The sequence below is a fragment of the Gadus morhua genome, chromosome 17 (assembly GCF_902167405.1).
Source record: "Gadus morhua chromosome 17, gadMor3.0, whole genome shotgun sequence".
Lineage (NCBI taxonomy): Eukaryota > Metazoa > Chordata > Actinopteri > Gadiformes > Gadidae > Gadus > Gadus morhua.
In genome coordinates this window covers 6,020,027-6,045,222 of record NC_044064.1, presented here as the reverse complement: position 1 = coordinate 6,045,222, position 25,196 = coordinate 6,020,027, and the positions used below count along the sequence as shown (strand labels likewise).

Here is a 25,196-nt window from a genome sequence, read left to right as displayed (position 1 = left end):
ACCTGGCAGGGACGAGGTGTGTGTGAGGTGGAGGAGCTTCATGTAAGACGATCCCGGGACGGACAGATCCTTCTCCTCTTCCTCCGCGCCCTTCTCCTCCTCCTCGTCAGTCTCAGTGGGCTTGGAGACCGGCCGTGCCTAAAGAGAGGGAGAGAAAGAAGTAGAGCGAGTGGGAGAGGGGGAGTGGGAGATCAAATCCATGGAATTCATGCTATCACCATTTGGTTGGGGTGAACATAATTCAGACTAAAATAAAACATTTTCAATCCAAAGCACTAAAAAACAATTAACAATGGCAGAACAATACAAAACTCACAATACGGATTAAAAAAAACATCAAATGTATATTATTATCAACCTTTATTTACCCAGGCAAGCAAATTAAGAACAAAATTCTTATTGTCAAGTGCAGCCTATAATGACGCCAGTTTGTATTCAACAAAACATCTAGGAGTGTGTGTGTGTGTGTGTGTGTGTGTGTGTGTGTGTGTGTGTGTGTGTGTGTGTGTGTGTGTGTGTGTGTGTGTGTGTGTGTGTGTGTGTGTGTGTGTGTGTGTTTCTGTTTGTGCGTTTCTGTGTGTGTGTGTGTGTGTGTGTGTGTGCGTGTGTGTGTGTGTTTCTGTGTGTGCGTTTCTGTGTGTGTGTGTGTGCGTGTTTCTGTGTGTGCGTTTCTGTGTGTGTGTGTGTGCGTGTATCTGTGAAGAGAAAAACAACAGTTTGCGTCTTACGGGCTCAGGGAGATGGAGTATCGTGTGTGCATCTTCGGGGAAGCCCGCCAACGCCTTGTAGCCACAGCTGGACGTCTCTGGCTCCTACACGCGTAGCGCACACACACACACACACACACGCAAATAAACACAAACAAACACACGCATTATGCACGTCCTCTGCAACGCACACATCCCCGCTTAGGAACTATCGAGGATGAGAAGCGACTGCAAGTTGCGTGAATACAGAAGATGAACTTCTGCAGCAGAACCATAACAGACGCACGCAGCCTTGCCCTCATGTGCACACACGTACCTTGCTCACCGCGTAGCGCCATAGAAAGCTGACTACTTCCTCTTTGAGTTTCTGTTGGAAAAATAAATTGCAATGAACAGTGAGAACAGAGGTGTGTTTCTGTGCACTAAATCACCTGGGTATGAGTTATAATTTAATCGAAAAAGAAAAGAGGCCCGAAAGAGGTTTTTACTTTACAGTACTATTACATTACTCAATGAATGCTTATTAATCTGAATCCAACAATTACCAGGACAGAACACGTTGTGTTCTGTCCTGGTAATGGTTGGATTCAGATTAATAAGCATTCATTGAGTAATGTAATAGCATCTAGCATTTGGAGCACTTACATCATAATCAATGGCGGACTTGGATCACAGTACGTACACACACACACACACACACACCCACCAACCTGGTATTCCGGTGATTTGGCAGAGAGCTGGGGCACGAGGGCCAGCAGGTCGGCGACGGCCTTCACCACCAGGGGCCGGGAGTCACAGCTCAGCTGGGGGCCCAGGGCCCGCCACGTGGACACCATCTCCACCACCTGGGGGCCCGCAAGGACTCTGACACACGGCTCGGAGAACACAGCACTGCGTGTGGGGCATGTGTGCGAGTGTGTGCTTGTGTGCATGCGTGTGTGTTCGTTAGCATGTGTGTGCATGTGTGTGTGTGTGCTTGTGTATATGTGCCTGCGTGTGTGTGCAGTTGTGTGCGTCTGGTTACATGCGTCTTTGTATACATGTGTGTGTATGCTTGCTTGTGTGTGTGGATGTGTGCGTTTGCATGCCTGTGTGCGTGCATCTGTGTGAAATTGTGTGTGTGTTCGCTTTTGTGTTTGTGCGTCTGTGTGCATGTGTCTGTGTGTGTGTGTGTGTCTGTGTGTGCGTGTGCGTGGGTGAGTGTGTGTGTGTGTCACCTCGGCACGGCAGAGGTCCTGCAGGCCTTGCAGGGCCAGGGTGGCGGGGGTGGCCAGGTCAGCCTTGGTACACTGGACCAGCGTGTGTGTGATGGCAGCCAGCATATCACCCCCATGCTGGTAGGGCCTGTAGCACACACACACACACACACACACACACACACACAACCACACACACACACACACACAAACACGTTATGAAATGCAGCACACTACTGAACCAAGCAGAAGGTAAAGGCGAGATACATCTCTTCTATTTAAAGGATATATATTCAGGCTATACATAGGCTCCATGGTCATAATGGCAGAGTGGATGAGGAGGAGGAGGAAGAGGAGGAGGAGGAGGAGGAGGAGGAGGAGGAGGATGAGGATGAAGAAGAGGAGGATGAAGAGGAGGAGGAGGAAGAAGAGGAGGAGAAGGATGAAGAAGAGGAGGAGGAGGAGGAGGAAGAGGAGGAGGAGGAGGAGGAGGAGGAGGAGGAGGAGGAAGAGGAGGATGAGGATGAAGAAGAGGAGGAGGAAGAGGAGGATGAAGAGGAGGAGGAGGAAGATGATGAAGAGGAGGAGGACGATGAGGAAGAGGAGGAGGAGGATGAAGAGGAGGAGGAGGATGAAGAGGAGGATGGAGAGGAGAAGGATGAAGAAGAAGAGGAGGAGGAGTATGAAGATGAGGAAGAGGAAGAAGAAGAGGAGGAGGAGTATGAAGATGAGGAAGAGGAGGATGAAGAGGAGGAGGAGGATGAAGAGGAGGAGGAGGATGAAGAGGAGGAGGATGAAGAGGAGGAGGAGGAGGATGAAGATGAGGAGGAGGAGGATGAAGATGATGAAGAGGAGGATGAAGATGATGAAGAGGAGGAGGAGGAGGAGGAGGAGGAGGAGGAGGAGGAGGAGGATGAAGAGGAGGAGGAGGAGGAGGAGGAGGATGAAGAGGAGGAGGAGGAGGAGGAGGAGGAGGAGGAGGAGGAGGAGGAGGAGGAGGAGGAGGAGGAGGAAGAGGAGGAGGAGGAGGAGGATGAAGAGGAGGAGGAGGATGAAGAGGAGGAGGAGGAGGAGGAGGAGGAGGAGGAGGAGGAGGAGGAAGAGGAGGAGGAGGAGGAGGAGGAGGATCAGGGAGCGCACCTCTCTCTGCAGATGTCCTTCAGACAGGCGGCCCGGGCCAGAACCATCTCCCACTGAGCGTCGCGTCCCGCCATCACACTCAGCTTCCCCCCGGGCTGGCCTAGCACCCGCTGCAGCTCTGGGTACACGCGGTCCTGACACACACACACACACACACACACACACACACACAGACACAGACAGAAACATACACACACACACACACACACACACACACACACACACACACACACACACACACACACACACACACACACACACACACGCACACACAGAGACACAGATACATACACACACACGAGCACACTCACACACACACACACATGGGCACACACACACAGAAAGATAGAGTGACAAACACACACACACGCACACAAACACGGACGCACACACACAGAGACACAGACAGACAGACACACACACACAAACACACACACACCACACACACACACACACACACACACACACACACACAATCAGTGATTTCCAGACGCAAATCCAACATTTCCAGACGAATAAAAATAACAAAAACATGGATTTTGTTCTTAGTCGAGCCCTGGTTTCTTCCCCATGAACCACTGGACTCCTAAACCCGGAGATGGATGTGTCTGAGCAGAGCACTGACCTGCTTCTTCCAGAGCTCTGTCATGAGGCGCATCACCACAGCCCGCAGGTTGGGGGCGCTGGCGAGCATCTGCAGCACGTGCAGCACCTGGGGCACGCAGAACTGGAACAGACACACCACGCACCAGGTGAGAGTCAGAATGGAGAGAATGGAGGTGAGACTCTGCTTGTTGTGACTGTGAGGTTTGGTGTGTATGTGTATTGTTGTCTTTTTGCAATGGAAAATTTTAATTAACAAGAAAAAAAACGTTAGTCACGACACAATACCATCTTAAATATGGGTCTGTCGCCAAAATGTGTGCCTGGGTCCCAACATTGTCATGACGAAGAAAAAAATTACATGAAACCTTTCAATATACCAGGCGGAAAGAATATAACAAATACAATACAAGACGATTATTATTCTGGACCACGTCATGACAAACTTGAAAAAAAAGCGTTGAGAGAAAGGTGGAAGTGACATGAAGCACATCTATTATAATCTCGACTATACATAATCACATCATTTTGAATAAGAACTAAATGCAACGGCTGCAGGTGACCCAGATCACCAGACCAAATGGGAGCCTGCTAAGGTCTGATGGATCCTCTTCCTCACCTTATGGGTGCCCAGTTTGGGCAGGGTGTAGAGCAGGGCGTGGGACAGGGAGGGCTCCCTCTCCTTCTCCAGCCTGAACAGGAGGACCGGGAGCAGGGAGGGCACCTGGGGGGAGACACACAGGGGTCATTGACAGCCAGCGGCTCATTATGGAGGTCAGCTTCACAATAATGACCTGTACAAAGTCGGTGCTTTTACATTATCCCGCTAATTTCATGGATACTTACTAAATAATTGAAGCGTTTGAAGCAGAATATAACAACAACATTTTGGTTTTATTGCAGGCACTAAAAATGAAGTGTCTGTTACATTCTACTGTTGGAAAAAGCATAATGCCGTAATTGACGAATCAGAATCGAGTGTTCAACAGAATTGTGTTCTGAAAAGAGATTAACACAGCAATAATAACAGCATATTTCTATGAAACAATAACAACGATGCAACAATAACGGCCCATTTTATGCATATCCTGATCTTATAGACACCCACTCAAATGCTTAACAACAGAAATAAAAATGTAACATTTGAATCTGAGAATGTTGCCACGAGAAAAAGATGAATTGAGTTGATGATGCACAAACTGCAATCATGAGGACCGTGATAACCCTGAATGATTAGTGTTATTTAATCATGTTGAACGTTTACAGCATGCACGTGTTTCAAAAAGCACACTCTTTTTGCTTTTCCAACCGTCCAAAAAACGAATACAGAGAATGCTGGGGATATTGACGGCGTAAATGAGTCTCTGTGGTCGATGACAAAAGCCGTCATGGGGCCACCCATCCAGACTCAGGCGGGCCTGTGTGTGGGTGAGCCCGTGTACTATCGATAGGACTTTGGGTTCCCCGTTATGTATTGAGCGGGACTTCTCCAAAATGTGAAATGAAACACCTCTCCTCTTACGTATCCTGTTGGTTGAAATCACGATCTCCCTCTATGTGTGTCAGTGGTTCTGATTACAATTGATCCGACCGGGGGGTACGGTGCCAAGGCCGACCCAAACCCATGGAAACGTGAGACTATCATTTTTTGGGGGGTGCTTCAGATGATGGTTGGGAGCCGATTCCAACTACATCTGCAACAAGCAGAGATTACGTGTGTGTGTGTGTGTGTGTGTGTGTGTGTGTGTGTGTGTGTGTGTGTGTGTGTGTGTGTGTGTGTGTGTGTGTGTGTGTGTGTGTGTGCCCTCATGCACGATTGCATGTTGCATCTCACACACACACACACACCACACACACAGTCTTCACCCATGCATCCAGACTCCCCGCCCCGCCCCGGGGGTGTTGCCAGGTGCCTGGACCCGGGGGGGGGGTTGGGGGGGGCGTGGCTTTGGCCTTCAAAGGGACTCCAGAGATATATATTTCCCTATTCTTCCCTTATCTCCCACTGCTCTCTGTGTGGGTGCTCTCAAAAGCCCCAGTGTACCCCCAGGCAGTCTGTGCATTCAGCAACAACACAGAGAGGGAGCAACCCACTACCGCCACCTTGGCGGGGCCCAAAACGACCCACAAAGGAGCCCTTTCGGCGGGTGGGCTGAACCGCGGCCATTTTGAACCCATTCAGGGAGAATGAGCAGGCGATGCAGGAGGGATATGCCGCCCGGAGGACTGCTCAAACCCTCCGCTGATCAGCACTCGGCGATAATAGGCCAGGGAACACAGTGATGTACGGGGACGATAAATGGAATAGGTTATCTGCTTTCTGTTCACCCAGCGCTCCCCTTTAAAGGGCATCGGCAAAAAGGGCAAGCAGGCGGGATTGTAAATGTGTGATTGGGTCGGGGGTGTGAAAGTGCGAGCGGTTTTAACATCCATTTAGCAAAGGCTGCAATTAAACCGTTTTTGGACGGACGTCTGGGGATGATGAAATGCTGGGCATTTCACCGCTAAACCGAAGCACCCCCCCCGCGCCACTAAGAATCAACGCCAAAGTCCCATGTTATCAACAGTATCCAATCACACGCCATCTCAACCTCGGGCACCCTCAAGAAAGACAGAGACAGAGACAGAGACAGAGACAGACAGACAGACAGACAGACCCCCCCCCCAGCCATAAGCTAACCGGGGCCCTCACCTTCAAGGTGATCCATTGCAACCTCAACAATCACGCCGCTGCCTAGCTCCTACCCTTCTCCCCCCCCCCCCCCCCCGATCCCCGCTCACATCCCACACCCTGCACCCATTGCCCCCCCGTTTCGTCATGCACGGCCGGCCCCCCGGGCCGCTCGGCAGACTGTGTACAATCCTCCCCCCCCCCCCCCCCGTCAATGGGCTCCGTGGTGCATGGAGGGCCCTTAGAAAGGGCCCCGTGGAGGACAGCGCAGGGTTAATAGTTTGTCATTCCAGGCTAAGTGCTCCTGTTGGAGCCGACGGCCCCCCCTCGTAGCGGCTGGGGGCCCCTGTGTCGCAGGGAGCTGAACTTGGCCCTGCATTATACGTCTTCGTTAGGGAGACTCTGCCGAACCGGACGATGACGGCTTGGGGGGGGGGGGGGGAGTCTGGAGGTAGGATGTGGAGGAAATTGGAATAAGGTGGCGGGAAGAACAAGTCGGTTTTACTCTTGATACATCCAACCCGTTACCCAGAATTCCTTCTTAGTTATATGGTTTGTTCTGTGTTTGGAGGAAAACTCCACCCCTCGAAATGTAGTGCGGTAAAATAGTATAGACACGCTTCCACGGTGAGTTTGTCCTAATCGTGGATTGATCTTGGTGCCCCGTTGAGAAAGGCAGGGTTTCTAGCCAGTAGCAGGAACAGCCTGCGTGCTTTGAACATCGAGATGGCAGCAAACGAGAGCTGCAATGCTTCAAAATAAATCCACCCAGTCCGAGAGGAGCTTAGTGTACCAGCACAGAAACGTCAGCGCTCGCACATCAAGTCCAGAGGGTAAGAATCATCCCAGAGGAGCCAAGCTACCCATCCTGAGACTAGTCTCCCACCTGCTGCCTCCATGCTGCATGCATCTGGCTCCCAACACCTGGCCCCCAGTACAGGGACCGTCTGAAGCCTTTGGGGGGGTCTGGGTTTGGGTTCCCCTGGCGGTCTGGCAATCTGGCTCATAATTCATCAGGCGAGCGTTGCTCTGATCCTGCGCAGGACCGTGTGGCAGTATGCCGGGTTTGGATCGTATGGATTCCATAGAGCGCCGTTAAGACCGAATTAGACCTGGGAGGTATGATCGAGGGACCGGGGGTTTGTGCCGTCGCAGACAAAGCTCACAGGTTTTGGGGGTACGCGGCTGATCAATCGGGGAACACGAGTCGCGGGTTCACATCGTCCGGGACTTCAGTAGCGGATATTAAACGGCCTGTTTTCAGTTTCTCCCGATCGGCAAAGATTGACTGCCTGTCGGATTACGTCCTGAGTGGCAGGTGTGATGATTGCGGTATGGTTTGTCGTGTTTGCGGTGTTTGGCCGAGGTCCCGGTCCGACGACCGTACCCAGATTGTTGTGCTTGTTTTGACGTTTGCGTTTCTCTCGCTGATCCGTCCTGACACCACCAGCTCCTCCACCAGCTCCTCCACCAGCTCCTCCACCAGCTCCGAGGCGATGGGGGGGAAGACTGCACCCAGAGGAGCACCGAAACAGACCTCCATGTCCTCCCATTCTCAGAGCTGTGCTGTATTCTTCAAAATGATCGATTTTTCTTTACAAATCTTGTCGACCTCCATCCATCTCACCATGTACAATATCGTGACATATTGTATTTGAAATCTGTTTTGAGGTGCGACTTGTGTACGGGTCGATCGCTGTCTCCGCTGTCACATCCGAGGGGCGGGCAGAGAGCCTCTCTGGGAGCAATTAGAAACTCACAAACCACACGTAATTAGCCCCCCCATCACAGATTGGGATGAATCCCGTTACCTTCGGGGTGGCGGCGTTATCTTCCCCAGGGGGTGACATGTGAGGTCTGTCTCTCCCACCCTCCCCCAACCCCCACCCCGACAGAACAAAGACCTCCTATGCTAGGAACACACACACACACACACACACACACACACACTTTGAGCTACCTTGGAGGGGTCTGCCTCCGCGATGGCGACAGCAGCCCCCAGGGCCTGGTGGCAGACGGCGGGTGGTCCGGTGGTGAGGAGGTGGGCCACCACCAGCACCAGGGACCAGGGCAGCGGCTGCGGGCCGCCGGGGTGACCCAGGGACGAGGTGACGGAGGCCAGCCACTCGCCGGCGGCGGCGGGGTCCTCGGCGTCGGCCACCCTGCGCAGCACGGCCACGGCCAGGGTCAGCTCGCTGTACCACGGGCCGGGGGGCAGCGCCGGCACGCCACCGGCCTGGGGGGGGGGGTTAGGATGGAGCATTTCAACCAATCAGGACCTGGGTCTGAGCTAGGATCGCTGCACTGGCTCGGGATGGCGAAAAATGTAAAATATTCTTGACCGACCACCGAGCCTCGTTAACCGGTTGAAACCGGTTAAAGGTTGTATAGGTGATTTGCTTTTTTGGCCATTTTTGCAAAATTACTTGAAATCCTTATCATAACCCGCTTACAGCCACTGAGTTAGAAGTACTGACATGAAAATTAAACAAGTCAATCATCTGTGGAACGGGCAGGGCTCGAAAAACTCCAGCCAATCATTTCCATTGCCACCGAGTTGCATTGGACAGTAAGTACGTCAATCAAACGGTCGTACTGCACTCCCCCTCCCCCGCGCCCCGCGCGCGACCCCTTCGTGCAGTACTCGTGACCCAGAGCTCGTGACCCAGAGCAAGCTCCTGTTTGTTGTTATCCTGCGGTAGCTACTGGAAGTAGTTAATCCACATTTGGACCTAGCAGTAGAAGACAATTTCCATGGCAGACAAGACGCCACCATCCCCACCACCACCACCACCACCAGCAAAGAGAAGGAAAACTCTTTTTCAGAGAGTAATTGATAATAAAAACGCTGAAAGAGAAAAACTGAAATCAAGAATAATCCTAGGCGCTGCTTTCGAACGTTGGCGGCAACTGAAGGACGAGAAGGGTCTAAAAACCGATGCTTGTGTGGCGGTTGACCTAGTTTCAAAGTTTATACCGTTTATACTCGGTAATACCGGTGTGGAGACGAGTGTATTACTCGGTGTGAAAATGTCCACACCGCGGCAACCCTAGTGAAAACCAGGACTTCCAATACAATTATATGAAACAAACATACATTTTCTAAAAATAGTAATGATTTATGTGACCGTTTAATGTTTATAACATCTGGTCCAACCATTGCAGCGAGAACGTATTCTCAGCAGGGGGTGCTGGGGAAAAAAAAAACTCAGCCTGCACTAGACTCGCAACTCGTTACATTGATAAAAAAAGATGTATAGCAGCGCAGCTCAATTACACCAGTGCATGCGCGGACAGTTGAAAATCGATCGTTCACATCCAGCTGCTCACAGAACAAGTTTAACGCACCACCGCTACCCTCACAACTTTTTCATATAACCTTTTTTCAGCACTAGGTCATATGAGCATTAAATAAATGCTGCGTCTCAAAATGCCTTGGACAGCGCGAGGATGACTCGCTTTGCCACGGGCCGAAACAGTTCGGAGCGACCACAGCCAGAGCGAACACAGCGGGGCAGAGGAGTGTCAGGAATAGCCTTTGGTGTACACATCAGTACGGCCTATTTGCACTACTGTTTAGTGGCAATGCAGTGTTTTATTCGATGCCTTTTTATTTTCGTATATTATTTCAATGAATACAATTTATTTATTCATAAAAAACGGATCTGGTCTTCAAATCTTTTTTCCAAATATAGGTCGTCTTACAATGGGGTTTGTGTTTATATTCGGACCAATACGGTACAGCGGGCGCTCACATGACGTTAAGCATTTCCTGGTGCATAATGTGACGCTTCAGAACCTAAAATCCCGTTTCTCCCCGTTGACACGACAACACATAACCGGCGTTTTCAGAAATCTCCACTTTGGCCGGAGTTTTTAGAAATGATCGTTTTCTGTGATAAGACAGGGCCTCGGATAGGGGGTGTTGCAGCACCCCCAGCACTCCTACTTCCCGCGGTACTGGGTGCAACTTACAGCTGAATGTAGTGCCATGTTGTTAAACGAAAACCTAAGCTAGCCTGGCTCGCTCTCGCGCATCTCTGTTCGCGCTCGTGCATGATTGCGCGTCCAGGTACTTGGAATGGGTGGAGTCAGAGTCAGCGTTGAAGGAGAGGGGGTAGGACCATTTGAGTTGTGTATTTTCAAAATCTGCTGGCGTTTCGCAAATCACCTACCCAACCTTTAACCGATCTGATTAAAATGTTCTATATGAAAGAACAGCCATTTCGAGCCGTGCCAGCCGCCTGCTATTTCGTAACTCTGCTCATCTCTCTCCCGTTCTGCCTCCGACTCTCACACACACACACACACACACACACACACTCTCCGAGTGAGAGGCAGTGGCTCTAACCGCAGCACGACCTGTGTTTGAATTGAACCACGAGGCATGCTTACTGCAGGTTGACCGTGTGTAGAGAGCGGGCTCGAACGCCCACAATGGTCTGAGAGGGCGCCGACCTGGTTGAGACCCTGCGCGGTTCACCAGGGGCCAATCGGAAGAGGGCAGCGTTAAGAGCTCTTTTGAAACATTGCGGCGGCTCATTTAAGAAAATGACGGCTCAGAAGAGACGCCGCTCGTTTAGTTTGGAGGAGATGGAAAAATTTTGTGAGATAATTTTATCACTTAACAGAAAAATATCTTGGAATGAGATGGCTAACTGTAGTCTTACAGCGTTTAGTCTACTGTCCATAATAATTTAGAGATCATATTCTCCGCCGCTCACATGCGGGAATAATTAAGACTTGAGGAGAAATTAAACAGCGGGCTAGAGACGCGGTGTCTGTCCAACTTCCAATAAGTCACCTCATCTGATCATCTTTATGTATGAAGTGAAACCAACACACACTCCACAGTCCACACTGACCCCAATTATTTTTAACCGACAAGCGACAAGATTGATCGGTTAACGTTGATACGGTCAACGGTCATCGGTTAACATCCCTAGCACTGGCAAAGCCTTGGATTACAAATATTGACAATGGTAAACATTTTTTAATTTTGCTTCAAGTGTCATGTATTGTTGCTGTAGTTCCACACCTTTTCATTCATTGGTGCTTGAGTTATATGCGTTGTCGCTATGGTAACATGCCTTGAGTACGGGACGTTGTTGCTATAGTTACACGCCTTGAATAGAGTGCATTGTTGCTCAAGGTACATGCTATGAATGGATGCATTGTTTGTTGCTCAAGGTACATCTTCTGAATTGGTCAGTTGTTGCTATAGTAACATGCATTGAGTGCATGCGCTGTTGCTGTAGTAACATGCATTGAGCATGCCCTTGCTGCCTCAGCGCTAAAGCAGGTCCAATGCGTTGGGTAAAGATGAAATTAATCTAATTTCGATCTCCAAACCAATATAATCCTGTTGAAACTATATTTTTTTGTTATATATATTTTATATAATTAAATGTTTTTTTTTTTTCTGTTACAACGTGTTTGGAGAGAAATGCTGAATAAATGCATCATGGTTTCAAACTCCAAAAACAATCGCTTCAATAAATCGTGATTTCAATATTGAACCAAAATGATGGTGAAGGTGATTTCAATATTAAAATAATGATGAACGTGATTTCAATATTAAAATAATGATGAACGTGATTTCAATATTAAAATAATGGTGAAGGTGATTTCAATATTAAAATGATGGTGAAGGTGATTTCAATATTAAAATGATGATGAAGGTGATTTCAATATTAAAATGATGATGAAGGTGATTTCCTCCATGGTCGAGCAGGAGGCCCCGGGCGGTGCTCACCTGCGGGGCGGGGCCCACCTGCGGGGCGGGGCCCGTGGCCCTCCCGGCGCTGCGCAGCACGCGGCCGGCCAGCGCCAGGGTGCGGCGGTGGAGCCGGGGCTCCGCCAGGGGCTCCACCAGCCCGGCGACGGACAGGAGCTGCAGCACGGGCAGCAGCAGCAGGGGGGCCCCCCACGGGGCCAGGGGTTCCTGCTCCGGGGCCAGGGAGAGGGCTGCAGGAGGGAGGGGGGGGGGGGGAGGGAGGGAGGGGGGGGGGGGGGGGATGGAGAGGGGGAGGGGGGGGAGGGAGGGGGAGGGGAGGTGGGGGGAGGGAGGGGGATAGGAGGGGGGGAGGGAAGGGGGGAGGAGGGGGGGGAGGGAGGGATTGGAGGGGGAGGAAGGAAGGGATGGGAGGGAGGGGGGGAGGGAGGGAGGGGGGGAGGGAGGGGGGGGGGGGAGGGAGAGGGGGAGGGGGGGAGGGAGGGAGGGAGGGGGATGGGAGGTGGGGGGAGGGAGGGAGGGAGGGAAAGGGGGAGGAGGGGGGGAGGGAGGGATTGGAGGGGGAGGAAGGAAGGGATGGGAGGGAGGGGGGGAGGGAGGGAGGGAGGGATGGCCACCGTGAAGGACGTGATGAAATGATTGGGGGGGAATAAAAAATGGTTGGGAAGTTAAAGGGGCCGCCTTAACGTTATGACAATCTGAGCAGTGGCGATGGTCTGAACGGTTCCAGAAACACAAAGACACATTGGGTTTCCATAGCAGCAGCAAGGGCCAGGGGCGTGAACTGGGGTGAGCCCCCGATACAAGGCCAGATCTGGAAATGCATTTTCAGCCGGAAGTATCTTTCTTCATTCTTTTACAAAGCCTTGCTTTTTTGCATTTGGTCTGAATGGGAAACGTGTGGAAGGGCGTCGAGTGTGTGCTGGTGTGTGTGGGGAGAGGTGGTGCTTGTTGTTACCGAGGTTCAGCAGGTCGGTCTGTTGGTCTGCGGGAGCTTCCAGGAGCAGCAGGCCCAGACCCATCAGCACCTCCTCTACTGGGACCTCCTGCAACACACACACACACACACACACACAATGAAATAATTAGTCAATAACAAATAGAAGCAAACTGGAAATGATCAGGACGATGATGATCAGGCTGGTCTGTCTCTGGACAAGGATTTCATTGACCAGAATCGCCCTGTGTTAAGGGTTAAAAAACTATAATAGATCCTCCGCTCTCGTCTTCAAAATAAGAGTCTGACCGATGTTTCTTGCTTTTCCATCCAAGTGTCGAACTCTTATTTTGAAAGCGGGTGCGGATGGCCCCGGGCGGCGGGAGCGCCTGTACCTGCCGGCAGGTGGGCAGCAGCCGGTGGATGAGCTGCAGGAAGATGCGGCAGTCCCCGCTGAGCTGCAGGCTGAGCTTGCAGGCGCAGAGCAGCAGCAGGGCCAGACGGGCGCTCTCCGCACGCCAACGCGGCCCGGGCGCCCTCTCCAGGCTGGGCAGCAGCACCTCGCCGTAGCCCTGGAGCTCCAGGACCGCCTCCATGCTGTCCACCTGGAGGGAGGGGGGGGAGAGGGGGGGAGAGAGAGAGAGAGAGAGAGAGAGAGAGAGAGGGAGGGAGAGGGGGAGAGAGGGAGAGAGTGGGGGAGAGGGGGAGAAAGGGAGGGAGAGAGGGAGGGAGGAAGAGGTAGGGAGAGGGGGGGAGAAAGGGAGGGAGAAAGGGAGGGAGGGAGGGAGGGAGAGGGGGAGAGAGGGAGGGAGGGGGAGAGGGAGGGAGAGGGGGGGAGAGAGGGAGGGAGGGAGAGGGGGAGAGGGAGGGAGCGAGAGGGGGAGATACAGGGAGGGCAGGGCTTAGTTATGGTTTCACATCGACGCAACGCAAGGGTTTTTTTAGGACCCCTGACGTCCTTGTGGACCCTCTTTGCGTCCACCGCAAAGGCCTGTCGTGCACGACCGAAAAAATGGTAACCTGTTGATTGGACCAATCACAGCCCTTGCTGCTGCGTCGCCTCGACGCAAGGTTATCATTTTCACTAAAACCAAAACAGGTTCACGCCTGCGTTGAAACTGCGTGTTCATTGCAGTGCGGCGACCTGGAACCATAACGGAGCCTTCAGTGGCAAATGGACAGGATTGATGTACTGCTTTTCTAACAGGTGGTAACTTAGGGTGTCTTGCTCAGGGAACACATTGACACTTAGATGTGTCAGGGGGGAGGAAAGAGAGGGAGAGGGAGAGAGAATTACTCCTCTCCAAAACACACAAAGGGAAGCAGTGCGCACTTTACTTTAGTTACTAATGAGTACACACATGCACAGAACATGCACTGCAAATGCATGTTAGAGAGAGGCAGAGAGAAAGGGAGGAAAGAAAGAAAAATAAAGAGCTTAAGAAAGTAAGAGGGGGAACCAGCTATGCATTGATAACCCTCGATAGATCTTTCCTTTTGTCTTTAGCTGCAGCTACGTTTCGGTGGGAGGAAAAATAAGATATTCTTTGGATATCAGAGATGGAACTAGCGATCTCTACCTCCAAACAACACATAAAAACATCCGTCGGCGATCGCTCAACCGAAGTACAACCACCGTGTTCGACAGCAGACACCGGGAGGGAAAACATCTGGTCGTATTTTTTGGGTAAAACGTTGTTCGTCTCGGCGCTCTCCTCCTGTCGAGACGCAGGCGGCCTCACCTGCATGTGGGGAACCAGCTGGCAGAAGCAGCCCAGCAGGCTCTCATGGACCAGCGACGAGCCTCTCCCAGGGGCCTCGTGGGCGGGGCCTCCGTTGTGGGCGGGGCCTCCCTCGTGGGCGGGGGCGGGGACAGGCAGGAGGAGGCGGAGCAGGTTCTGCCTGAAGGCGGCGTGAGCCGGCTGCCTCTGGGGCTCGCAGTACAGGTAGCGGAGGAACGGCGTCAGCATCGTGACGCAAGCGGGGTCCTCCCTGAGCCAGACGTTGGCAGGAATACCGTGTGACTAAGTAGTAGCATACATTTAACACTCAAGGAGCATTCAAATAGCATAGCATTAGCATATGAGTAAACTACAAGTAGCATACACGTAGCATTAAAGTAGCGTGCAAGAAGCACGCAAGTAGCACACATTTACAATGTACAAGTAACACTCAAAATAAGTGAAATAAAAATAACCTGGATAAATAAAACATGTATGTTGCATGTACAACTGATATACAACTGCAACTGTGTAAAGGAGAGCTTCTTGGGGCTGTAGGGATTGGCTGTACTAAGGTGGAGGTCTGGTTACAACGCAGGTCTTAAGGAACGCACCTCTGGCTGTGCGGGTTCTGTGTTTTGGGAAATAAATCCTTCTCGTGTTTTTCACCGGCAAGTCTCCGTCTCCATTTCATTGCGATCTCCTACAGTATCATCATATCTCTCAGAGGACCAGTTCACTGCATCCATAACCTCACCTTGAATCAAAATCAATGTATCGCCAAAAATCGACAACACCTCAAAAGACCACCGTGTCGTGTTTCGGGGTATGTCTGTTCCTGTGACCGGAGGGGAAGCCAAGACTTTTTAATAACCAATCCGAACCAGGTAGAACACTGAGCAACACGATGGGGGGAGACTTCCAAGAACTAGATCGCTACGGAGCTCGCGGCAGCCTTTCGTTTGAGATGCGAGTCAGAACGGGAGCACAGCGAGGCGTTTGAGAGTGCATGACGACGAGGAATCCCACCGTCCCACTCTCCACACCTAGCACGTGGCCTGATAGGAGGAGGAGGAAGGAGGGATAGCGCTTGCCTTTCTGCCCCTTCCTGGATGAAGTGGTGGATCTCCAGCAGCAGGAAGGGCCAGCATTCAGCCCGGTTCTCCAGCGCCGTGATGTAGGGATGGGGGTTGCTTCTGCAACGCCAGACAAAAGACGATTGTTTTAGAGACATGGTATACATTTGAATACAACCGCTACCATTTTAAGATTGGTATCATAAACGTTGTATTTTAGACACTTGCCATCTGTTGTATTGTAAAGGAGGCAGACATGCAATGTATCGTGGGTAATAGATATTTCTGTTTCATTACACGGGGCATTTTGACCCCAAAAAACTGCCGTTACCAGTGTTTGACCTTGCTGTGCTGCCTTAAAACTTAGATCGAGGCACAAATTGCAATGCGTTCATGTTTTTTATTGAAATATACCGTGTCCTCCACTTTGTAGGACTTACCGAAGAGTTACTGAACGATATAAACGATACGAGTCGTTAACTTTCAATGCCTGCATTGTCTGACGGTGTATAGAACATTGACGAACAGAAAAGTGTAAGAAACATCGGCATTGTCCTTGAGGAAGCTTTGAGCACACAAATCTGCAATGCATTAAATGAATGACAATATTCAGTTGACGAGGAGCCTTCCTTGGTCGTCACACTCGAGTCCGTCTGCACCAAGGTCAGGTCTTTGCATTCAAATCCCGAGTGGAGACAGGTCAAAGGTTAACCCAACAGGAGTGGGTGGTGTGGGTGTCAAGGGGGGATCGCACCACACACATCCGTCATCGCATCAATCGTCTTGATGGGAAGGAAGCGAGCTGACAAAACACCCACCTCAGCCGTGACCATGGCCGGCACCAGCATTGGCTGAACGGGGAAGACCATGTTATCTACCCTGAGCATCTCTCCCCCCCCCCCCCCCCTCCCCCTCTGTCCATCCCCTCGGCTCTATTCAGGTTACCCCAAGTTCTCCCCCCCCCAGCCCACATCCATCAGTCTCCCCGTCTTATCTCCCCTTTCCCCCGGCCACACAATAAGACAGGAGGAAGGGGGGGAGGGGAGGGAGGGAGGGGGAGAGGGAGGAAGGACAAGCTCAAACTCAAAGGTGGGGGGGGGGGAGCAACTGCAAGTTCAGCCGTCTGAACTGAGACATCTGGCGGCAGCTTCCTAAAGGCTTAGTTATAGTTGGACGTCGACGCAGCGCAAGGGGGTTTACGGTAGGGCTGGCCCGAATGCCATTTTTCAGGCTTCGAATACTCGTTGGTTTTTACGAGCGAGTATTTGAATACTCGTTCCAGAAAAACACACCATCAAAAACAACATTAATAATCCCTATATACTCCCTGGAACCGATTTTGACACTATCTGCATATTTTGTTGAAGATTTAATAGCTTTTGAACGTTAATTAGTAGGCCTTAGTAAGTTGGAGTTCCTTACTTTTTCCCCGCGGAAGCGAACAGCTGTTGTTCTGTTCCAAATCAGCTGTCCTCTGCCATCTCAGGCCTTACGGGAGCTTTTCAATTCATCCTGGAACGTGCATCTTTTCAGGGAATTGATACGATAAATCCATAACAAATACAGAATATTGAATGTCTTATGTGTCCATATTATGTCCATTATATTGACCGTGATTGCTCCGAATACTGATTTAAGCTTTGAATACAAATTTTCCGAAAGAGTATTTGAATATTCAAATAATTCGGGCCAGCCTTAGTTTACGGACCCATTACATCCTTGTCGACCCTCCTTTTGTCCATCGCAAGGGCCTGACGTGCGCCTCGCAAAAATTGTCACTTGTGTCGAGATCCGCTGACTAAAACCCGACGCAGCACCAATTCAGGTTCACGACTGCGTCGAAGCGACTGCATTATCCTTGCGTTGCGTCGACGTCCAACCATAACTAGGCCTTTGGAGACGGGTAGTACCGGTGGTGATGTTCCACGACCTGATCCTGTGGTGGGTCGGCGGTGCTTCAGGGCCAGGGCGAAGAACAGACGGAAAGACGTGACGACTCTCGTCCAGTCTCGGTCTCTCCGCCAGACAGAGAGTGTGAGTCAAAACCATCTCCCCACTCCTTTACTACTTAAAGTTCAACACAGTATGGACAGGGCAATGTGCTTGTTTTCCCTTTATATTCCCCAGCGTCCGTATCGATCGTTAAAGCTGTCGTTACCCCATTTTCTATACGGTTTTGTGTTCAAACACGACATCTCCCAAGTCTTTGAAAGTCCCTTTGAACCACACAGGCCGGACCTCTCTAAACACCCTGCAGCTCGGAACATAAACTGTGTATCCTTGCCTCCCGATCTATCCCTGTGATCTCTCGCTTATTTACAACAAATCCACATATCGGCCTGTGCGTCCGTTAACAGGGAGCAGTTCAGCGCCCCCGAGGGCTGCACGCATGAGCAGTGTCTCCTCCCGGCCTCGCCCCCACCCCGCTGGGGGGGGGGGGGGGGTCCCAGTGGCTTAGTGTCCTCTGTGGCAGCCTGTGTGGGGCAGCGGTGGACAGCCGGTCCACAATGAGCACCACTGAGCATCCTCCATTAATCCCAGCCCCGGTTACCGTCGCCGGACTCCAGGCCCCGCCCCCCTCCTCAACCCCCCCCCCCCCCCTGCCGGCACCAGAGCCCGGTCCGACCAATCAGCAGAGCCGGAGCCGGTCGTGGAGGCTGGTTAGCCTGCACATATTCATCTACACACCAGGGGGGGGGGGGGCGGGGTCTGTGCCAGACACACACACACACACGCAGCCATGCACGAACAAACGCACATAGGCAGGCAAGCATGCACAAACATACACACACACACACACTTATGCAACAATGCGCACACACACACACACAAACACACACAGGAGATCATTCAGATAAACAACCATTCACACACACACACACACACACACACACAAACAGGAGAACACATGCATATGCAACCATGCGCAGATACACACACACACACACACACACACACACAAACACACACACACAAGATCATTCACATACACAACCAAGCAAACACACACACACACACACACAGGAAATTACTCAGATGCACAACCATGAATACACAGCCACAGCACACACACGCAAAAACCAGAGATCACACCAATATACAACCATGCAAACACACACACACACACACACACACACACACACACACACACACACACACACACACACACACACACACACACGGTAGGAGACAACAGGCTGCAACCCTGCAAAGAACAAGAGTGAAGCGGGACAACAAAAAGAGAGGAGGAGGAGGAGGCGGAGGAGGAGGAAGAAGAAGAAGAGCAGGATGTGGCAGGAAGGGAGGAGAGAGAGAACAGAAAGAAATAGCAACAAAGAAAGGAAAAAAACAACAACAAAGAGGGACGAGAGAGGAGGAAGTGATAAAGACGGGAGGAGGAGGAGGGAGCGAGGGCGGGAGGAAGAGGAGGAGATGAGAGAGAGAGCAGATAGAAGGGAGGGCCTGAGAGCAGCACAAGGAGAAGAAGCCATTATGCAGAGGAAAGGAGGGAAAGAGGGATGGGGGGGGGGTAAGGAGAGAAGGAGGGAAGGAGGGAGGAGGGATGGGGGCTGAGGGTGAATCAGAAGCACAGCCTCTTTATCCTTCACTGTTACTGATTAAGGAGGAGGCCCCCAGGAACTTGGCAGAGGTGCACATCAAAGACTTGGAGGAGGAGAAGGAGGAGGAGATGGTAGGGAGGGAGGGAGGGAGGGAGGGGGGGAGGGAGGGAGGGGGGGAGGGGTGGGGGGGATTCTCGTTCTAAGCTGAAGCAACCTAGTACAGACTATTGTGTCGGAAAAAAGTCTCAGCTCATCTGACCTCCATGGTAGACTTCATGTAAACACTTATTACTTACTTACGTTTCGTATACACTCCATAATAGGCAATGCAAGGCAATGCAAACTTTATTTATACAGCATTTTTAATACACAAGGCAGACTCAAAATGGCTCACATAGAAACATCCTCGTAAAATAAGTAAGTAGTAATACTGTTACTACTGCTGTTAAAAAAACGATATATATATTTTTTAAAACGCTACATTATAGGGTTGGGAGATATACTGTTTTTTTTTATGCATAGATTTTTATACATACATAAATGACCTGAACAGAGCTCCAATGAAGGACCGCAGTGGGAGGGGGGTAGCGTGCCGAGCAGCCGGGGGGCTCACCTGATGGAGTAGGGGCAGGAGAAGGCGGTCTCCGGGTCTGGGCCCTGCTTCATCTGCATCTGCAGCAGCTTCCCCAATGCCCCGATCAGTCCCTGGACGTTGCTGTGTTTCCGCAAAGACGGAGACTTGAGTACACATTGAGTGCATTTCCGTTCTTTAATAAATATTCATGGTGGCTGAGGAATAGTATCGAAAATAAGTTGCATAATGCCGGCTTTATGGATTTTACCTAAGTGAGTTTAAGTGCTGGTTCTTTTATCTTTTTTTGCTGACAACAGAAGGTTGAAATGCTGATGTTTGTGCAGGAACGTAGAATATTCCATCCTTCAAATGTTAATACTACAAAACTATCCACTCAATCCATCCAGCACGTGTGAATGTGTTCAGGCCTTTCGGATCGCCTACCGACCAGCTCCACCTGAATGTTTTGTTTATACGTTGATTGCCCAACCCAAATTTGCATGTTTTACTTTCATTGTTGAATAACCTTACGATTATTGCTTAATGCTTTCCGATTAATCAGTTAATCATTTAGTCTTTGCTTGCTTCATCACACATTTTATACTGATCCCTCCACGAACCAAACATGGAAATATCCGCAGCATTAAGCAGCAAGTGTTTGGTAATTGTACTTGACATACATTTGTACTTACATCTCTAAAACGATCAATCGATTATCCAACTTAGATTCGATCCATTTCCTTTTTATGGACTATTCCAATAATCATTGCAGCTCTTATATTTGATTGCATGACATAGTTCATGACCCATCTCGGCTGATGGGAGTTAAGAAATAAATTCCATCCCAGAATGCTCTTGCCCTTCAACTATACGGTTACATACAAAAACATCCCTGTAAACTCCATCGACATGTTGGGAGTCAGATCGCTCATTGTGCCGAGCGCCTGGCTTGCCTTCTGTAACACAAGCCACCGTGACTACATGGCGGGAATGTACGCAGAACGAAAAGCATTTATCGCTCCGAACGGCCATCGAGAGGAATGAAGTGGGTCGCATCCACCCACACCGCTCACATAAATCCACGTGACGGGGTTGGCTCTCGCCCTTCGGCCGGTCAAGAGGAGCGGTTAGAGGTTAGGTGTCAGCCTGTTGAAGGACGGGTCGCGGGTGCCAAGACTCACTCATTGCCAAGTGGCTAACCAGCCATGCGCCGGCTGTGAAATGGCCGACAAACATAACCATCTACTACAAATCTCTGGGGGAGTGTAGCCTGGGTCCAAAGTGAGCATCTGCCAAAGCCAATTTGACCATTTGGCGGGTTAAATCAAAAGAATGACAAATGCTTGGCCGATAGATTTTTCCACTCCGGCAGCGAAGTTAACAATACAAATGTTGTACATTTTGTGAGTGTGTGAGTATTTTGAGAGTGTAGCCACTTAAATGGCCCCATGCCCCCAGTACTAAAGAGAAGATGATCGCCGTATGTTAGCATGTACGTGGCCATGGGTGAATGTCAGCATGTACCTAGCCGGCCCGTGTGCGTATGTTAGCATGTACCTGGCCAGGTGTGTGTGTTAGCATGTACCTAGCCGAGTGCGTATTTTACAATTACAATTAGGGCATTTAGCAGACGCTTTTATCCAAAGCGACTTACATCGGTTAATACACACATTGACAAACCGACGGCAGAGTCGACCATGCAAGGCGACAGCCAGCTCGTCAGGAGCAGTTAGGGTTAAGTGTCTTGCTCAGGGACACATCAACACTCAGCTAGGAGGAGCTGGGGATCGAACTAGCGACCTTTCGGTTACAAGACAACTGCTCTAACTCCTGGGCTGAGCCGACCCACATGTTAGTATGTTCCTGGCCAGGTGTGTGTGTTAGCATGTACCTCGCCGTGTGCGTATGTTAGCATGTACCTAGCCGAGTGCGTATTAGCATGTACCTGGCCAGGTGTGTGCGTTAGCATGTACCTAGCTGTGTGAGTATGTTAGCATGTACCTGGTCAGGTGTGCGTATGCTAGCATGTACCTAGCCATGTGTGTGTGTTAGCATGTACCTAGCCGTGTGCGTATGTCAGCATGTTAATGGCCAGGTGTGTGTTAGCATGTACCTGGCCAGGTGTGTGTGTTAGCATGTACCTAGCCGTGTGCGTATGTCAGCATGTACCTGGCCAGGTGTGTGTTAGCATGTACCTGGCCAGGTGTGTGTTAGCATGTACCTGGCGGAGGGCAGGAGGTTGAGGATGCTGTTGAGGACGAAGGGCAGATCGGCATGGCCCTGCTCCACCAGCAGCACCAGGGCGTGGCAGCAGGTGGCGCGCACGCCGGCGTCCCCGCCGCAGCACTGCTCCCACAGCGCCGCCAACGCCACGCCCTGACAGGGGAGGGGCGAGACGTGGCGGACGGGTGTTAGCGTGAGTTAAGGCTCAGTTACGGTTCCAGATCGACACAACGCAAGGGTGTTGCGTCGACGTGGAACCATAACTGAGCCTTTAGCACGTGTGTGTGTGTGTGTGTGTGTGTGTGTGTGTGTGTGTGTGTGTGTGTGTGTGTGTGTGTGTGTGTGTGTGTGTGTGTGTGTGTGTGTGTGTGTGTGTGTGTAATTCACTTATTCCATCAATACGTTAAACCAACATGTTTTATTGCCTCTACTTAGCTCTAAGCAGACAAAATTAGTAAGAAATGATTATCAACGACAATGATGACCTATGATGATAAATCGCACCCACAATGGTGTGACCCTACATTATCTCGAGTGCAAAGAGCATGCGTTTGGTACAACTCGCCATAAAGCCTCAGGAGTAAAGATAGAGACGGCTTTATGAGATTTACGACGGAACAATGATAGTTATTTGCTACTCAATGTGCAATAGAAAGCATTATTTAAGGTCAGCTATGACCAGGCAAATGACGTACATCTTGTGAAAAAAGCACCTGCACATTAGCGCTGTGGTAATGTCCGATTGACGGAAGGGAAGATTGGGTCAATTAATCGTCCACAGAAATACACCTGACTCATGAAGACCATTAAAGTACAGTCAAGGCTCTGAACGTTACACAAGAGAGCTTACCTGAACAGAGGATTGAGATATCTTCCCATTTTGCTCTTTCTCTTTCAACACAGCAGCGACAAGACTTCTCGCCGTCTGTTAATGGAAAGTAGGCGTTAATGTGATTCACGTTAAATGTAAAAATGTAAAAATGGTTAAAAGCCTGCCACGCAGGTGGGATTGTCTCCTCCTTGGTAAAAAAGCATGGCTTCAGGTCCAAGCTCAGCAATTATCTGTGGCTTGAGGTGAACGTTGACTTCTGGTTAATCGAGTGAGTTCAAAATATTCGACACACATTTTGAGAAATACAGTTGAAGGCAACACAGGTATGGTGGCATGGTTAAAGCATGCAGTGTCTGAGATCTGTGTGAAGGGCTCTCCTAGTAAACAATATTATGTAGGCCTAGACTAGTGCTATAAGAAGAAGTGGGGGTCAGCACCTGAGCCTGTATGATGGGGTTGGGGAAGTCGAACCGCGTCTTCAGGCTCTCAGCCATCTCCCTCTGTGAAGCCTGAGAGCAGCAGAGCAAGACAAAGAGACACAGAGTTCTGAGAGAACCTCAGAAGAAGTTGTAGATCAAAAGTCAAGGTCCTCCTAAGCTTTGTGCTTCTAGATTAATTCTGTTTGAGGATGGAAAACAAAAGTTGTAGAAAGAATAGACTTTTTAAAACTTTATTTTTTTCTTCCATAGATGGCTACACCATCACTTTTGTTAAAAACAATGGCAACTATACGAAAATATAGACCTATCATACCGCAACATAATAAATAGTAGAATTATGTAGTAACTAGTAGAATCTTGTGATTGTGGATCTTTCAGCTAGCACTTAAGGTCAATCGTGTAGCCAATAAGACTTCAGATACCCTAGCCCAATTCACATTCAGGTACAGAGATGGAAAAAATGTTAATATTCTGTTCTATAGATTGAGCAATTTATTTCTAGCATATGCACTTTCGATACCAAGGCGACTGTTACAAGTGTACTATTACCCAATGTACATTAAGGAACAGAGAGGGAACCTAGTTGGATGTATATCCCGGTGAGCCGGGTCTCTAAGGAGTTAAAGACACAGAACATCTGTGTAAACGCTGCAGTTGGAGGGGTCCGAGCGAAGCCGGGCAGATAAACGCTCCAATGAGCTGGGAGGTACAAAAAAGAGAAGCTACGTGTTGAAAGAAAACACCTGTTGCTTGATACACTTAATAGACGATAAGTGCTCGGCACAAAGAATGCCAGGAGGGCCCTAGAATGACTTCAATCTCTTTGAAAGCCAACCGGTTCTGTCTCATTTCGACCACTTGGCACATGGTCAATTATGGTGGCCACAGCCCAATTTTACATTAAATTATTCACGAGACCCCCACCTTGCCCCGTTTTCTCTACCTTCTCACTGCAGGCTTCCAAACAGAAGGTGCTCTCAGGTTTAAACACCAAGGACAACCCTTCGTTGCGGGGAGAGACTGCCTGCTGTCAGAGTTCCCTGTGAAGCCCCCAGATGGCTGCTAGCCACTGCATATTCAGGAAGACCCCACCCCCACCACCACCAAACCCCCACCCCCACCACCACCAAACCCCATCTAGTTAGACGACCAACCACAGGTGGCGTTAGGTGGTGAGACAGGCACAATGGGCAAGATGGTACTGCAGTCGTAACTGCAAGACACTTGAATCATCGAGGTGTGCATTTTTCCTTTCATTTAAATCAAATTTAAAAGCTCTTAACAATAAGAACGTTATTATCATTAAATACTGTTATAACAACATAACACTAACTATTCTACAGAGTTCTCGTCCACTTTTTAAATGTGACCACCAGATCTTCACCCAGGGATCAGTTTTCAATCATCAATGTAACTGAACATAAAACATTCAACAAGTCACAGAGCTGCTTTGGCGAGCAAAATTTCTTCCATTTGGACCCTTCCCCACAACATCATATCATTGTTCATGCATTCGTTCTAATTCGGTTTGATAATCTCAGCAGATATGCTTTTCTGAGTGAGAACAAAAGTGATACGACATTATGGCTTCATATTTACTTTTACATTAATGGAACGGAGGGTAGTAAAAGATTAAGAACAGTAATCAAGCAGGCAAAAGCCAAAGCCATATGCTCCAGTAGTTGGACAGAGAACCTTTCACAGACCGGAGGTGCTATGCATCTCATGGCACTGTACTAGTAGGCAGGGAGAACTTCTGTCATTAGAACTTCTCTACAGTAA

At 50.1% G+C, this 25,196-nt stretch overlaps 1 protein-coding gene across 2 annotated transcripts in view; it reads right to left on the bottom strand.

Annotated features, from left to right (window-relative positions):
- focad (focadhesin) overlaps positions 1-25,196 on the bottom strand; it is a 46,746-nt gene that overhangs the window by 19,749 nt on the left and 1,801 nt on the right. Inside the window, exons 2-19 of one of the 2 annotated variants that reach the window (XM_030338022.1) lie at positions 23,412-23,483; positions 22,993-23,067; positions 22,141-22,295; positions 19,959-20,060; positions 15,804-15,905; positions 14,731-14,980; positions 13,384-13,593; positions 13,010-13,097; positions 12,073-12,284; positions 8,278-8,553; positions 4,266-4,370; positions 3,669-3,770; positions 3,044-3,177; positions 1,925-2,051; positions 1,418-1,552; positions 1,024-1,074; positions 729-812; positions 3-138 (exon numbers count right to left, since the gene is read on the bottom strand). In XM_030338022.1, the coding sequence (XP_030193882.1) occupies positions 3-138; positions 729-812; positions 1,024-1,074; positions 1,418-1,552; positions 1,925-2,051; positions 3,044-3,177; positions 3,669-3,770; positions 4,266-4,370; positions 8,278-8,553; positions 12,073-12,284; positions 13,010-13,097; positions 13,384-13,593; positions 14,731-14,980; positions 15,804-15,905; positions 19,959-20,060; positions 22,141-22,295; positions 22,993-23,067; positions 23,412-23,468 (2,401 nt within the window). In that variant the 5' untranslated portion in view covers positions 23,469-23,483. The remainder of the gene's footprint in view (positions 1-2; positions 139-728; positions 813-1,023; positions 1,075-1,417; positions 1,553-1,924; positions 2,052-3,043; positions 3,178-3,668; positions 3,771-4,265; positions 4,371-8,277; positions 8,554-12,072; positions 12,285-13,009; positions 13,098-13,383; positions 13,594-14,730; positions 14,981-15,803; positions 15,906-19,958; positions 20,061-22,140; positions 22,296-22,992; positions 23,068-23,411; positions 23,484-25,196) is intronic. The other variant, XM_030338023.1, reaches the window with a different exon arrangement.